The sequence below is a fragment of the Culex quinquefasciatus genome, chromosome 2 (assembly GCF_015732765.1).
Source record: "Culex quinquefasciatus strain JHB chromosome 2, VPISU_Cqui_1.0_pri_paternal, whole genome shotgun sequence".
NCBI classification, from domain to species: Eukaryota; Metazoa; Arthropoda; class Insecta; order Diptera; family Culicidae; genus Culex; species Culex quinquefasciatus.
In genome coordinates this window covers 223,575,973-223,591,798 of record NC_051862.1, presented here as the reverse complement: position 1 = coordinate 223,591,798, position 15,826 = coordinate 223,575,973, and the positions used below count along the sequence as shown (strand labels likewise).

Below are 15,826 nucleotides of genomic sequence, written 5' to 3'. Positions count from 1 at the left end.
CGTGTTGGTCGGTGAGATGTGTAACAGGACCATAGTTAGCGGCATTAAGTTGCCCCTGAGAGCGCGGTCGGTGGCGCGGTCAGTGACTACTTTGATGATCTCTTGGCCAATGATGGCCGATGATGATGGTCATGACGTGTTGATTTTGGGTGGTTGGTTTTACGCATTACGGACGCCGGTAGAAGATGAGAGAAGGAGGACAAAGTTAAGGTGGGCAAAAAGAAAGTATGGCGTAATCGGCGGCGTTGTCTTAGGAAGTGGACTTGGTTGACCAATACCAGCACCTCCAACGCTCAATGAGTAGAGGCCCGAGGAGATAAACGGACCACGAGGATGTGGAACGAGTCGTGCGTGACGACTGCTGGCTGGCTGCTGGGTCGGATTGATTAGTGAATGGTCAATGGTGGAGGAGGAGGTGGTGGTTGTTGTGGCCCACCGGAAATAGATCAGCTGATTTCGCTAAGATGTGTGTAGGAAGATGAACACGTGTTTACGTGAGAAATGGTTGGTAGAGATAGTATCAACAGTTAATGGTCAATGAGAAGGTAGACGTCACTGTTTTGTGAAAGAGCAATCCTCTCAATAATGAGCATTTTTTAATTTTTAGTTTATTTTTGTATTTGACTGATATATTGCGAGTGATCAAATAGGTAATTTTACAGCACCAAACACTCATAAAACGTTTGCAATTGTCTATACAAAATAAATACTTCAGTCCAGACTCGATTATCCGAACGTTTGTATGGGCTTTTTTCGTGTTTTATATTTTCTTACTTTTCACATGAAATTTTAGTTAAATTTGAACAGTTGATTGCCTATTAAATTACAAGATGCATTTTTTCAATATTTCTTTACCGCCATTTTGGTCGCCATCTTGGGTTTAAAAAATCGAAATCACTTTAGAGTAGTTTAGGGATTATGCTCGACAATCAAAAATCAGACAATGAAAAAAAATTAACTCCATTTTTTTATACGTTATGTAAAATTTTCCGATGAATCCAATAAAAATATTTTCAGGCATAGGCTCATTTTGAGCAGCATTTTGAGTTTTAATACGACATTTTCAAATGTCAGGTTAGATTTTTGAAAATTTAAACTTTTTTTTCCTTAGAAGCCTCTATCACACAATTCATTTGCGTCGAAGACTGATAAAATTGGTAAAAATGGCGCGGATTTATGAAATTTGTGGTAAATTTCAAATTGCAAGATAAATTTTAAATTTTTGCTTACAAAAAGTATCATAAAATGCTAAATAAATTGTAACAATCACTATTTTAAATTTAAAAATATGAAAATATCGGGTTTGCTCAAGCATTGCGTATACATCCAGAACTGGGCATCGGCATACGAGAGGATAAAGAGCACGATTCGGTAGTAAAATGGTACTGTGTGCGGACGGAGAGGATAAATCCCAAAATTACTGAGAGTACTTTACTCATGGGTTCATTTTCCAAAAAAGTTCATCTGTCAATAAAAAAAAAGAAGAAAAAGTACCGGTATCGAGACTCGAACTTAAGACCTTCGGCTTATTTAACCGTGCCTTTGCCGTATGGGCCACCATGGTTTGATAACTAAGTGGCGGTCATTTGTCCATATAAGCCACTCAATAGGATGAACTGTTCCAATGAACGAATGAACACGCGAGAGGACTATGCTCTCGCAAAATAGCATTTTCTTCACGTTATTTTCGTGACGACTATCCTCTCGTTTTTTAACTTTGGGCGAAGTTTTTGTTTTTTGTAAAAGCTTCAAAATTCTCTATTTGATAAAAATAAACAATATTCAATGCATCAAAAATAAATTATTACCGTTTGTAGTTTTAGTTGTTTTCCTTCCTGTAAAACAGGAATTTCAATCAAAAAGTTTTTCAATTTCCGAAAATTTCAATTTATTTAAATCTTCGATCAAAGGAACAACCATTTTTTAAAAAGTTAAACATTCGCGAGGATTTTTTAAAAGGCTTACAGCTTATTTTTTATTAAATAATCCTTGTACAATGGATTGTAAACTATTTAAAGTTATATTTAAAGTGGACACTCTCTGTGTCGATATTGAAGGGACCGTCAAGAGCGGGAGGTTTCAAATTATAGAACGAAAAAATCAAAGCATGCTTTTGAAGGGGCTGAAACATTAATTGACAGATGGAGCAATATTGATGTCGAGAACGTTTTTTTTTATTTTAAATCTAATAATGCACTTTTGAACTTTTTGCAAATTTTGATGTTTGAGACCACAGATTAAAAAAAAATAAGAAAAAAAATCTATAAATTAATTTATATTTTGGCATTTTTTAGGAGTAGTATAACTGTAATAATGTTTTAAATATTTTCAACACTTATTGCTTAAAATTTGTTTAAATTAGGCTTGAAATTTATTTTTTATTATTGAAATTGAAACTGAATAATCTTAGATAAACTATTTTTCACACAGAAATGTTTATTAGGTTCATTGATTTTGACGAACATAGAAGTTTTAAATCTTTTGCTTATTTCGCAATTTGCATCATTCTAGCAAAAGAACAGCACAAAACCCTATCAAAGTCAAGGTACACGATCTAATTTGCTTAGTGATTAAATTTAAATAAACCACCGGCTTCAATATCGCCTCAACACTTGAACCACTTTTTATGAATATCGAGTGCGCCGCTTTATCAGCTCAGCTTTCGTCAGAAAACCTTCTTTCGTAATGCTCACGACGCGCTTGATAAGACCAGAATGGATCCACACCTTTTTTTCTACACTTGATTATTTGTTAGACTGCTCTAATGGCAGGAAATTTCGATTAGGAAATGTGTGTTCATAATCAAGGGCACTACCGGCTTGAGGAAGAACCAATTTGAGACGTTTAATTTTCTGCGTCATTATCTTTCCGGGTTTTCCAAGAAAGAGAGAAAAAAATCGTCGATTTTGCATAAAGAATTAATAATTGGTCAATCATCCTCCGCTTCTGGTGCTGCTGCTCGCTCGGTATCATCGTCAGTGAGCCGAATTAATATCAAAATTGATAAAATTTACCCCCAAAACATTCCATTCACATTCCCGACACCGGAACACCGGAAAGAAGAGTTTCATCAATGAATGAATCACGCGTAAGAGTCTTTATCGCACAGCTTTTCATTTTTTCAAAGGTTGCTGTTCTTGTCCGATAATCCCGGTAATCGCCCATCGCAAAATCGATTAGCGTTGCACATGTTTGCTTTGATGGATGAAAGGGTGTGTTGGCTCATGGCCTACTCCAAACTCCAACTTCCTGAGATCACACAGCTGTGAGGTGTTGATAGGAAAGTGGTCAGTTGAGAGCAAGGTTGAAGTTGTTTTTGAAATATTGTTTTCTTTCCTATTTTGATAAATAGAATAAAATTTAGTTTCCGTACAATTTTTGTGGAATGTATCCTTCAAGTACAACCCTGTTACTGTGATTTCAGCACCCGTAGAGTTCATTCATGAAAAAGCAACGTTCCTCACACACTTTTTTCAAGGCCCACTTTGCTCAATCTTAAAGTTCCGAACCAGAACCGCAGGCCAGCAAACAATTTTGAGTATTATTATAATAAAATTAAATATTTCTCGCATCTCTTATTACAGTGTTTAGCCCAATTTTCTCCGCTCCATTCAAGCTGCTGCTGCTGACTGGCGGAAATTCTGGGAGTTTGCTTACTTCATTCACGTTCGCTTTACTATTTTGTTGTTGTTGTTTTTTTTTTCATCTCACACCTTCCGCGGATCATCTTCTCAGCAGCTTTTTTCACCCTCTCTCTCTCTCACCTCTATCTCTATCTCGCTCGTCGGTTCCCAGAGTCGTTCTTTTGTGCGGTAATTGATGGTAATTTTATAATTTATAACGCTTACAGAAACTGCTGAGTGTATGTTAATTCCTCCCCGCCAAAGTCGTCGCCTTCGTCGTGGCTTGCTTTGGAGTGATATTTGGCGGCCTACTGCGGGTTGTTTTCGTTTTACTAATGAATGGGTTCAAGTGCGAGCTCGAGCACATCCCGCCCCCCGAAAATTGCTCATTAAAATATGAATTTATTAAAATTGAAACGGAAAAACAATATTCATGAGATTGCTTTTCATCTTCAAAAAAAAAAACAAAACCTCATTCTAACCAACCTGGGCAGGTGAAGAAAGCCAATAGAACGAAAATGCTTATAAATTATATGCGTTTATTGCCTATTTATTTATCCTTTTGTTTTTTACACTCTCCTTTCTCCTTGAGCAAGCTTAGCCGGTAGTCGGGGCCGTTTGTTCCGGGATGAGTCTGGGGTTTTTCTCCCGGAAGAACGCAGGAACAAGTGCACGGTGTTAATTGAATTAATTACAGAGGGCCCACTGCTGGTCTGACTTGTAGCGGTTTGGGATTAGACCCGCGTGGTGGTGGTGGCAGTTTCAGTGTTTATGGCCGTGTTTTGGCCCATCCAAGTAGCCCATTAATTTACGGTATCGATGGTGATAATTGGAGAAAGGTTCAAATTTGATGTAATTAAGAGGAAAATGATGGAATATTTATGGAAAGTTTGTCATTTGTTTCGAAGATGCAGGATTGGCAATTTGAATATTTTTTTCATTTTGTGCTGTTATTTTGACTAACGATGGGTATTTATATTCATGTGTAGGTCATAAATCTCATTAACATCTAAAATATAATGGATGTCTTCATGAAGTTAATGATTAAAATGCATTCCCAATTTTAGCTGTATTTTTCAGTTTCTCTCTCAAAAGCAAGAATTTTTGTGAGTTCATATTTTTTCAACAATCTTCTTTCGATAAAAATAACAATTCGATAGACTAAACATTATTTTAAAGAGTTAGATACTTTTCAAAATCTTGAAAAAAATATTCATTTAAAAAAATTTCTACTTTTTCCCTTTTGTTTTTTTTTGTAAATTTCTTTTCGGGTGCCATTTGTATCCCCAAAGACATTTTGCATTATCTTATCAGTTTCATTTTCCATTCAAATTTGGCAGCCATACAAACATTGTATTTTTTAAAGGAATTTTTTGATCGAATTGTAAAAAAGTTATTTTCAGAAGTAACCATTTCTTTTTGCCTTTCTTACAAAAGAAAGGTTTAAGGTTTGCTTTTGGAAAAACGCTTTTTTCAGAAATCTAAAAAAATTCGTGCACGGCGAGGATTCGTCCCAGGAAAAAATCCTATTACTAAATTGAAGGTTTAGATGCGTTCTTTCGATTGAATTTTGGCCCGAAACCCGGAACTCTAAGTCTGATTTTTTTTGTGTAGTCCTCCTGTCTTCGTTAACGTTGTATGAGTACATGGTATGGATGAGTACAAAAGGTGACAAGAAAAATTGCTTGATTCTTTAGGTGAAAATAAGAAACTATTTTGAGCCAAATTTAAAGGTCGCTATCGGTTGTTGAAGTTTGTAAAAAAATAAGAGTATTAAAAAGTATCCAATCAATTCTACAAGTTTTTTTTTTAAATTAAAATTTTAATCTTGCATGATATTTATTTTGCTTCCTGATTTTTTTTTGGTTTTTTAAGGTAATAAAAAAATGTTTTTGGTGCTGTATATCGATTAGGCCGATGCAAATATATAAAAAAGTTTTTGTCCCTCGGCCCTGACCGAGATCAAGGGGGGGGGGGGGCAAAAAAATAAAAAAATATAAAAATTTAAATAACAAGCCATAGTCTTCACATTTAAATGAAAAAAGTGTTTTAAAATGCATTTTACACTAGTTCAGTTGTTTTGCAATCATTAGTTTTCAAAAAATCTAAGATCTGACAAAAACAAAAATTGTATCGAAAAAAAAGATTTTGCATCGAAAATTTTCAAAAAATCTTAAGATTTTTCAATAAACCCAAACATGCTAAAATGATTTTAAACGCAGAAGAATGTATTTTAATTTGATTTCAGCTGGTTGCACTTGAATTTTCATTGAAATTTTGAAGTTTATTGTTAAAATATTAGCCTTATTTTTTGGCTAAAAATAATCTATAAACAACACCAAAATCAACTCGTGGCGATTAAATTAAAAAAAAAAAAAAAAAAAAAAACGGGCAAATGAGATTTGCTCATTGTTGCCAAGTTAGCCCTCGTTTTTTTATAATCGCGAATAACGTTTTGAATTTCCCTATTGTGATGGAACTAACAAAATGCAATGCATCTCGATATTTTTTATTTAAAATATTCCACGAAAAAAAATTATATTCAAGCTTTTACAAATTTTAAATCGATGCATGAAGTTGTGTAAACATGTGACGAACTGCATAAGTTTCTAGGACTATAAACAAATTTATGAATCATATTCAAGATGACATGAAAAGTTTCTTTAAATTGTGATTTTTTTTAGAAGAAAATAGAAAAATAATCCATTAAAATATTTTAAATTTGGTAACAAAGTAACTCAGTCATTCTTTCTCTCATTTTCAGACATAAAAACTTGAACAAGTTATTCGCGAAAAATCAGTGAAACCATGTGAAGTTAGTGCAAAGTTAAAAATTCGAAAAAGAACACCATCGCACACTGGTACTCAACTGGTGCCGATTATGCCGCTTTTGGTCGTCCAGCGGAGTGCGCATGGAGTGGCATTAGACCACCAATTCAATCACTGCTTTTATCAGAAGCCATCAAAAGTGAGCCCGCCGCCGCCTACTAGGACGACGCCGACCAAGACTGCGACTGCGACAGGCCACGTCCAATTTACCAAAATAGAAGAACCATTATCAGCCGTGGATCAGCAGGCGCTGGATTTCACCATGTCCAAATTTAAAGCCAGCTCCGCTGCCTCGACCGCGGCCACCCGCCATCCGCTGTATCGGCAGTTTTACGGGGCCGGTGGCGGAGGAGGGGGTGGGCCGGATGAGTCGCCACCGTACGAGAAGAACCACGAGGAACAAGGTAATTGTCAGAGACGAATTCGATTGGCTCTCGCAGATAGCGAGCTGTCAAAACAAGATCATCATCATCCACTGTGTCAGAGACTGAGATTCTGCTCGGCAAAGTGGAAAAAGTCATCCCACAGTGCCTCGTGCCCATTAAGGGGATAGAGACACACACACACACACATATCTATTAAGGTGAAAGGTACCACCGAGCAAAACCATAAACTCCTTATAAATCATCATTAAGTCAATCAAATAATCGTTCTAAAATCGTCCCCTATGCTCTAGAACTTCCTCCGTCAAGAGTAAAGAGTGAAAATAAAGGCCCGAGATTTGTTTTGCTCAAGGGGCAACCCTTTCAAGAGATTCCGGCACCTTTTCTTCCTCGTTCCTCCTTCAAGAAGAACGAGGACTTCTCGAGGGGACGATCCCTTTTGTCGCGTGCGACGGTTGTCATCGGGTTTCGCTCGAGATGTAGAGGCGTGTGTGACAGGACATAAAAAACAACCCCCCAAGCCAAGTCGGGAGAACATAAGTGTTTTCCACAAGGAAGGGTTTGCGCCATATAAAAGGGGTAAATCTATGATTTATTCAGCAAATTCCTTGCGAACGTTCGGTCACGAAGGGAGAAATTGTTTATTTTATTCAATTGTAAATTGAGGCAATTTTTGGGAAATTTGAGACTGCTAGGTGGATCAGTTTGAATTAGCTTGTAATACACTGGAAAAAAGCATGTCGCTCAAGTAGGCGAACGCAATGACGTGGTGATCAAACGGGTGCAAGTTGGTTGTTGAAAGGGGAGCCTACTGCGACCAAGATAAACGTTATTTGATTTGGTGCAAAGTCAACGGGAATTGAAAATTTGTTCCGTCGTCAAGTTTGTACGCAATTTTGTGGTCGGGAAAACTGGTGGGGTGCATAAATTATGCGGTTTGGATTCGCGGTTTTGGTTGAGTGTGGGAATTTCTGTGAATCAATATGGAAATCAACAGTTTGAGAAATTTGGGTTTTTCAATGGCAAACTTTTTCTTATAAAAAAACAATATTATTTTTGAAATTGAACGAAAGAAGCTTATCACTGAAACCTTAAACTTTTCGCTCAGTTGGCCCACTCAGAGTTGCGTGCAGCCTGCTACGATTTGCATGCTCAGCTGCAAGTTCTGTTCTCTGGTGTGCAGTCAGAGGCAGACGTAATTAAAATATCGTTAGATATATCAACAGAAGGAGCGCTCCTTGGGGCAAGGTTTTTCGTCAAGTTGCTTTAAAATAAAATAACAATAAAAAAGAGTAAGAAACCTTGGAGAACGCCAAGTAAAACATGGAAATCGTCATGCAAAATCATGCTAATTAGCTCTCATTACATTTTGCAAATATTTTCGCTGCAGAAAAACAGAAGGCATAATGCTCCGCAGTTGGTTCTTCCCCGTCTCTCTTCCTCAAGGCAGCGCCTAGTTAAACATTCATAACTGGGCCGAACAGTGTCAGTGGAACGATTTATATATGTGAATAAAAAGTTGTAAAATTAATTTTTTGCTCTGCACACTGCACACGGTTGATGGTGTTGCAAGGCGTGCAGCAAATCGTCAACTGCGCCCATGGACTTATCAGTCAGTCAGTCAGAGCCTACTAGACTGCGCTGGCGGCTAAGCAAACAAATAATTAGTCAAGGGGTTGGAAACTCTTAGAGCTATAATTATTATGCTAACCAGTATATCAAAATATATGTTAGTATACTTATTATTTCCTTTACATATCGCCAGTATACTAACCAATATACTGAGAGTATCTTAATATACTTACAGTTTATTGCTTTTCGGTTAGTATACTAACAAGTATACTGGAATATCGTTAGTATACTCAGTATTCTTAAATAATATTACAGTTTCCAGCCCCTTGTAATTAGTCGGACTTGAACCACCATTGCTCATCAAAGAGTGCCAATTAGGCAGAGAAGCTGAGCTCGGATGGCAGCGCCTACTGGCGGTCGTGCTGCAAGGTAACAATTTGCATAGCATTTAAACAAGGTAGCCAGGCCTACTAGGGTGCTGCTGCTAGTTTAGATTTAGACAAGTCTGACGGACGTGTTTGTTTCGAGAAATGTTTCAGAATTTCAATTTGTTTCTCCTTCTTCGCACAAGTCGTCAGAACTGCTGCTCAACGCCGCTGTTCTGCGGCGTTACTTTGCATGTCGTTTTGGGCTCAGCCGGACCGTGGACATGCGGTGGGGGCCGTTGAAGATGATAATTATAGCTGGCACCCCCTTCGCCCTTCCTCAAAAAGCTGGAATTGCTGATAATGATCTCGTGATGTCGCATAATTACCACCAACAACTGCGACGCGCGAGGAACGTCTCTTTTTTTCTCCTACTATAAAACACAATGTACTTGAGGTGTACAATGCTCAAGCTTTTTTTATTCCCTTCTCTCGTTTTCAAAAAAAAAAAAAATGCGATAATAAAAAATATACGCACAGAGACCACCGGGGCCGGAGATCGTGTGGTTTGATCGTGTCTCCCCCCGAAAATTCAAATGAGAGCTTGTCTGACCAGGCACCGCAGTTTGTAGGAATTGAAGAAGACAACACGACAGCCAAACCAAAATTTGGTGGCGCTCGCGAACGCGCGGCACAGACTGTAATTAACACCCCATGATCATTTACGAGGATCCGGCGCAAGAGCACTGTAATTAGTAGGCTGGATTCGTATAACCAGGCTACCACGAATGCTGGTGACAAGTAGGTTTGTTGTTTTTGTTTTTGGTTCGATCTGGATCGAAGTAGTCCATACCACCATGTTTAAAAACAAATGTTTAAATATTTTAACAAAATAATTTATTGAAAAGTAACACTAATCATGTTTTTTTAACTTAAAATAGTAAACTTTCTCAATAATTTATTTTCTAATCCAATCTAAAATTTAAACACATCATAATTCTAAATTAATTTTATCTTTAGCAATATCAAAGGGACCATCGAGGGAGAGAAGCATCAGGTTACAAAACGATGCAAAGTAAAGATTCGACTGAGATTATTTTTTGTCTGATACCCAACTAATGAGAGAGAATCATGGCACTACCAGCAATCATAAACAAACGAATATCAAACTCCCTTAAATACTCTGTTTTGCATAGAAAAAGGTCTATGTCAGCCAAAATATTGGCATTCGGAAAGTTTTGAAATCAAAGGGAACATTAAGGGAGGGATTCATCGATAAATGGAGCAATATTGAGATAATGAAGATCGAAAACCAGAGAGTCAACTGAACAATTATTTGAGATTTCGGCCATCCGAGTTTTTGCATTTATTTAACTTGTTGAAGGCATTTTGCATCATTTCTTTGTCCATATAATTTCCAAACAAATTTGACAGCAGTCCATGCAAAAATAATATATGAAAATTCTAAAATCTTAATCTTTTGAAGGAATTTATTGATCGATTTGTTGATTTTGGCAAGGTTGTAGGTAAAATGAGGACTACATCGAAATAAATGAATCACGTTTTTTTTCTTATATTATAAATCACTTTTTGTCTGTATAAATTGATTAAAAAAAACACAATTTTAATTCTATTTATATTCTTTTCAGAGCTAAAAATTACATCTTTCCTGAAAATTCCAGAAAAGGCAAAAAATCATTAAATAATGATAAAAAAAATTGAAGAATAGGTCTGGACTGTTTGATTGAAGTTTCTAAATCAAAACATTAGTGTTATTTTGATAAATATTTTCTATATTTTGGAATGAGGACAAATATTTTAAAAGGGACAAATACTCTATATTACACCGGTTTAACATTTCAGTTTCCATAGTTTTCATTTTTCCAAAAAAAATCTGATTTTTTTCTTTTTTAAATTTTTGGGTAGCCATATCACAGCAACCAAAGGCCGTATCAAAAAAGCTCAACAAGAAAAATGTAGAGAATTCTATTAGAATGTTTTTTTTTCCTAAAATGGGCACGGGGTATGTTACTCAAATGAAAAATTGTGATTTTTTTTGCTATTTGAAAACGGTGCACTTTATCAATATTTGTACAAATTTTCCTCAAAATAATAATAATCGAACCAAAATTCCATGAATCGAAATCTGCATATCATTTTTATTATAACTGGCAAAAAAAAACATGTAATAAGTTGGAAATGTTGAAATATCATAAGGATTTACTATAAACAGTAAATTAAAAGGGAATGCATTTAAAATATGTCTTTTATAACAATTTATCTACAGAATTTTAAAGTTAAAATTACTTATCTTGCTTCGAATTTCGGACACTGATAAAAGCTGATTCGAAATCCGGACACTTGTTTTTGCTTATGAATCGCACAAATTTGGACTAAAATTTTAATGAATGGTATTCCGTAGGTCTCAAAGAAGCTATAAACATAAAAAGGTCTATATTTTGTATAACAATTTGCTAGGATTTAAGGAACTCGAAATTTTTGGTTTGCTTTCCAGTTTCTTAGGAAGCCTATGAATTTTTTCACAGTTTTGGTAAACTCATATTTTAATTTTATTTAATTGTTTTGATCTCCAAATAAATTTGAAATAAAAGTTATAGTGAATATCATCAATATTCAAATAAGTGATAACATAAAATAAGATGAGAGGTCCGTGTTTTGAAACGTTCGGGAATCCTAAGCATGACGTTACCGGAACATGTAATTTGATGTGTGGTTCATTTCTAATTTAATTTAATATATTTAAGAATTAAATTTTCAAGTTATTTTTTCACATATTGGCTCGAAGCTCGAAAAAGTTGGTACTTCATATGGAATGTTCCTTTTTAAGAGTATTGGATGTTTCTACGTGTACTACAGGTTGAGAACAACGAAAAAATAACCAATTGGATTACAAACATGCTCAAACATCCATGCATTATTAAAAATATTAAAAAATCATACCAACTCAAATTTCTTACACATTCCAACTTCAGTTCTTTCCCAAAATCGTCCACTTTGCTCCTCATTTTCTCCAATTCGTCACATTTATGAATGAACGCCGTCTCACCCTCAAGCAACCTGAACTCCTCTAGAAATTACACCAAGTTGCCTTTGGTTCCCGACGATTGACGAACCTGCCAGTCAGTCAGTCAGTCAGTCAGTATCGCCATCAAAGCAAGCCAGGCCAGGAAGTTCAAAATTATCCATAATTACCGCCAACAATGAACGTTAACACCGTTTCGCTCGATCTCTGCGCTCTGCGAGCCATTATCGAAGGTGGCGGTTGTCCCAGCCAGCAGTCTCAGCAGCCTTCTTGGATCTTTTCCATATATTCAAATAATCGAACCTCGCCGGAATATTATTCATCTCTCAGGGGCGATTATATCATTTTTTGAGCCATCACCATCTCGGTTCCGCTTGTTAGATCGCGAGCGCGAGCGTCTTTTGTCCAAACTCATCATCCGAAAAAAGCTCGAGGATCAGAGCGGATCACCGAGAGCGGTAATTTCCTAGAAGATGATGATGATGTTGATCGCTTGGGATGGAGTTAATTTTTAAAATTTGAATTTTTAAACGAATTACGGTGTGCTTCTGTGAACCGGACAGAAAATTAGGGCTACTTGGATGGAGGGTGGGGAGTGGGGGAAAAGCGGAAATTAGCGTTCAGCCCGTCAAAACAGAGCAACGTACCCGTCCATCATAGTAGGCGCCCATATGTGTAACGGGGCAATCACGAACGGGGGCTACTCTGGCCACAATTAGACGCTAGAAATGGCTCACTTTTTGGCGGTCAGTCCAAAATGTATGTAAGAAAGTCCCAAACTATGAAGAAGGAAGGAAAAAATCGCGATATCAATCTGGATTTCCATACACACTAATTAGTATGGTTCCAATTAGACCACGGAGGGAAATCTTCCGCCGCACTTATTTAAGTTTGACATGACAGTTGCCTTTCAGAGAGGCCGCTTCGCGATATCCATCTTAATATTTAACGCGTTGCGTGGCGAGAGACCTGCTATTCAAATTAACAATTTGACGATTCCCTTGGCCGCGCCACCACGGAGGTACGTAATAATTTAAATTTCCCAAAATATGAGCATCACACTCAGGAGGCCGCGACGTGAAGACGCGCGCGGCAAGTGGCCACACCTGAGTGACCCTTTTGAGGTGGGGGTGCTGCTACACCTATTGTTATAATTGTACACCAGCTCGCCTCCTTCGATGGATGACTGTCACTGTGTCGAAAGTTTTGTACCAGTTTCCATAAAAAGGTGGAATTTATTGGGGGCTATAATTGTAAATCTTGTCCGCAAACAAGTTAATTTGGGTAACCATTTGAATCCGTGCATGCGTTTGTAATTTATTATCTTTGGAATTAAGTTTTTGAATAAGGCAATTTTACAAATTTGCTTGTTTTTTGCTTTCTTTTTTGTAATTTTCAAAACTTTTTAAATAATTCATCGATAACTGACATCTCGATCTAAGCAAGCCTCAAACAACCCCCCCTGAGAACCAACGACGACGTCAACTCGTCTGGTTGGCCGGGCGCCTCTCCGTTTTCCAAAGGCTACTGCCACCGTTGACCAACCTCACAACCCGAGCCCGGCTATCTCGGCTGTAGAGCTTCCCAGAGACTACTACGATGCGGTCACAAAGTTGGAGCGGCGGCGAGCGCGGTGTGACAAATTTTATGTGTTTTTAAAAACGACAATGATAAACGCGCGGGAAGTGAGAAAATAGGAATAAAAATTGTCAAATAGTACAAGCAATTATTTTTTATGTGTCACAGTTGTTTATCTCCGGGTTCGGGCTTTTTGTGCGGCGGCAGCAGAGTGCGTTTTTTGTGTTTCTTTTTCCGAAAAGACACACAATTTATCGCACTCTTGTGAGCGCTAAGGTCAAACGGCGGCGGTGACCGGCCGGGAAGGTCGAAAATTGGCGGTGACCAAGCAAAAAAAAAATCGTTTTGAGGCGGAATCAGTGAAAATTGATCTACGATTGAACTTTCAAAATTGTCTGATTGTTTTTGCTTTTACAGTTAAACCTCGCATATGCACCTCATATGGGGGTTTCTTATGCGAAGCACGCATATGCGAGGTACAGGGCTTATGGGATTTTGGCTATATGGGAGACATGGGCTATATTTTTATAAAAAATCAACTAAACTATACAAATTTATAGTGTTTTGGAATCGTTATGAAGTCAGCTTTACAGCTACACCAAATTTACATGGTTTACGATGTTCTAGATCATCCAAAACTTCGTCAAGTTAAGGCCTATGTGTTCAACGCCGTACAAGTATGAGTTAGGCGATTTGACTGTGGTTTTTGACCACAGATCATATCCGGATAGCCTCAGGGAGGTTCAGGGACTAGTCTACCGATATGTGGTGATGTTCTGGGTCTTCTGTAGAGTCCCTGAAGGTACGTCTGATGGGTCTACCGCCGTAACACGGCAGAGGTCGGTGGTTTTTGACCTCAGATCATATTCGGATAGCCTCAGGGAGGTTCAGGGACTAGTCTACCGATATGTGGTGATGTTCTGGGTCTCCTGTAGAGTCCCGGGAGTTACGGCCGATGGGTCTACCACCGTAACAAGATACAGGTCAGAAGTTTTTGACCTCAGATCATATTCGGATAGCCTCAGGGTGGTTCAGGGACTAGTCTACCGATGTGTGGTCATTTTTTGGGTCTTCTGTAGAGTCCCAGGAGTAACGGCCGATGACTCTACCACCGCAACAAGATAGAGGTCGGAGGTTTTCGACCTCAGTTCATATCCGGATAGCCTCAGGGAGGTTAAGGGACTACCCTAGTAACATTTTAGGTTTTAAGTAGGCCATAAAAGCCTGTTTAGGCTGCATGAAGGTTTTCAGAACCCTGATAAAACCTGTAAGTTTAAAAATGTTACTAGGGTAGTCTACCGATTTCTGGTAATGTGCTGGGTCTTCTGTAAAGTCCCGGGAGCTACGGTCAATGGGTCTACCGCCGTAACAAGGCAGAGGTCGGTGGATTTTGACCTCAGATCATATCCGGATAGCCTCAGGAAGGTTTAGGGACTAGTCTACCGATGTGTGGTGATGTTCTGGGTCTTCTGTAGAGTCCCAGGAGTTACGGTCAATGGGTCTACCACCGAAATAAGGCAGAGGTCACTGGATTTTGATCTTAGATCATATCCAGATAACCTCAGGGTGGTTCAGAGACTAGTCTACCGACTTCTGGTAATGTGCTGGGTATTCTGTAAAGTCCCGAGAGCTACGGTCAATGGGTCTACCGACGTAACACGGCAGAGGTCGGTGGATTTTGACCTCAGATCATATCCGGATAGCCTCAGGAAGGTTCAGGGACTAGTCTACCGATGTGTGGTGATGTTCTGGGTCTTCTGTAGAGTCCCGGGATTACGGTCAATGGGTCTACCACCGAAATAAGGCAGAGGTCACTGGATTTTGATCTTAGATCACATCCGGATAGCCTCAGGACGGTTCAGGGACTAGTCCAACAGCCGTAGCTCCCGAAATCTTACAAAACACCCAGAACATCACCACATATCGGTAGACTAGTTACGGCTGTTGACCCATTGACCGTTACTCCCGGGACTCTACAGAAGACCCAGAATATTACCACACATCGATAGACTAGTCCCTGAACCACCCTGAGGCTATCTGAATATGATCTGAGGTCGTAACTCCCGGGACTCTACAGGAGACCCAAAACATTTCCACATATCGGTAGACTAGTCCCTGAACCTCCCAGAGGCTATCCGAATAAGATCTGAGGTTAAAAACCACAGACCTCTGCCGTGTTACGTCGGTAGACCCATCGGACGTAGCTCCCGGAACTCTACAGAAGACCCAGAACATCTCCACATATCGGTAGACTAGTCCCTGAACCTCCCTGAGGCTATCTGGATATTATCTGAGGTCAAAAACCATCGACCTCTGCTTTGTTACGGCGGTAGCCCCTTCAGGCGTAGCTTTCGGGACTCCACAGAAGACCCAGAACATTTCCACATATCGGTAGACTAGTCCCTGAACCTCCCTGAGGCTATCTGGATATTA

General features: G+C 38.5%; 1 protein-coding gene across 5 annotated transcripts in view; it reads left to right on the top strand.

Moving 5' to 3' along the window:
* The window catches only part of LOC6033627 (protein nubbin), a 163,707-nt gene that overhangs the window by 8,973 nt on the left and 138,908 nt on the right, over positions 1 to 15,826 (top strand). For 4 of the 5 annotated variants that reach the window (XM_038252453.1, XM_038252456.1, XM_038252455.1 and 1 more), the window contains one exon: positions 6,388 to 6,856. The exons of the other annotated variant lie outside the window; for it this stretch is intronic. In XM_038252453.1, coding sequence (XP_038108381.1) covers positions 6,505 to 6,856 — 352 coding nt within the window. In that variant the 5' untranslated portion in view covers positions 6,388 to 6,504. The remainder of the gene's footprint in view (positions 1 to 6,387; positions 6,857 to 15,826) is intronic. 5 annotated transcript variants of the gene reach the window in all.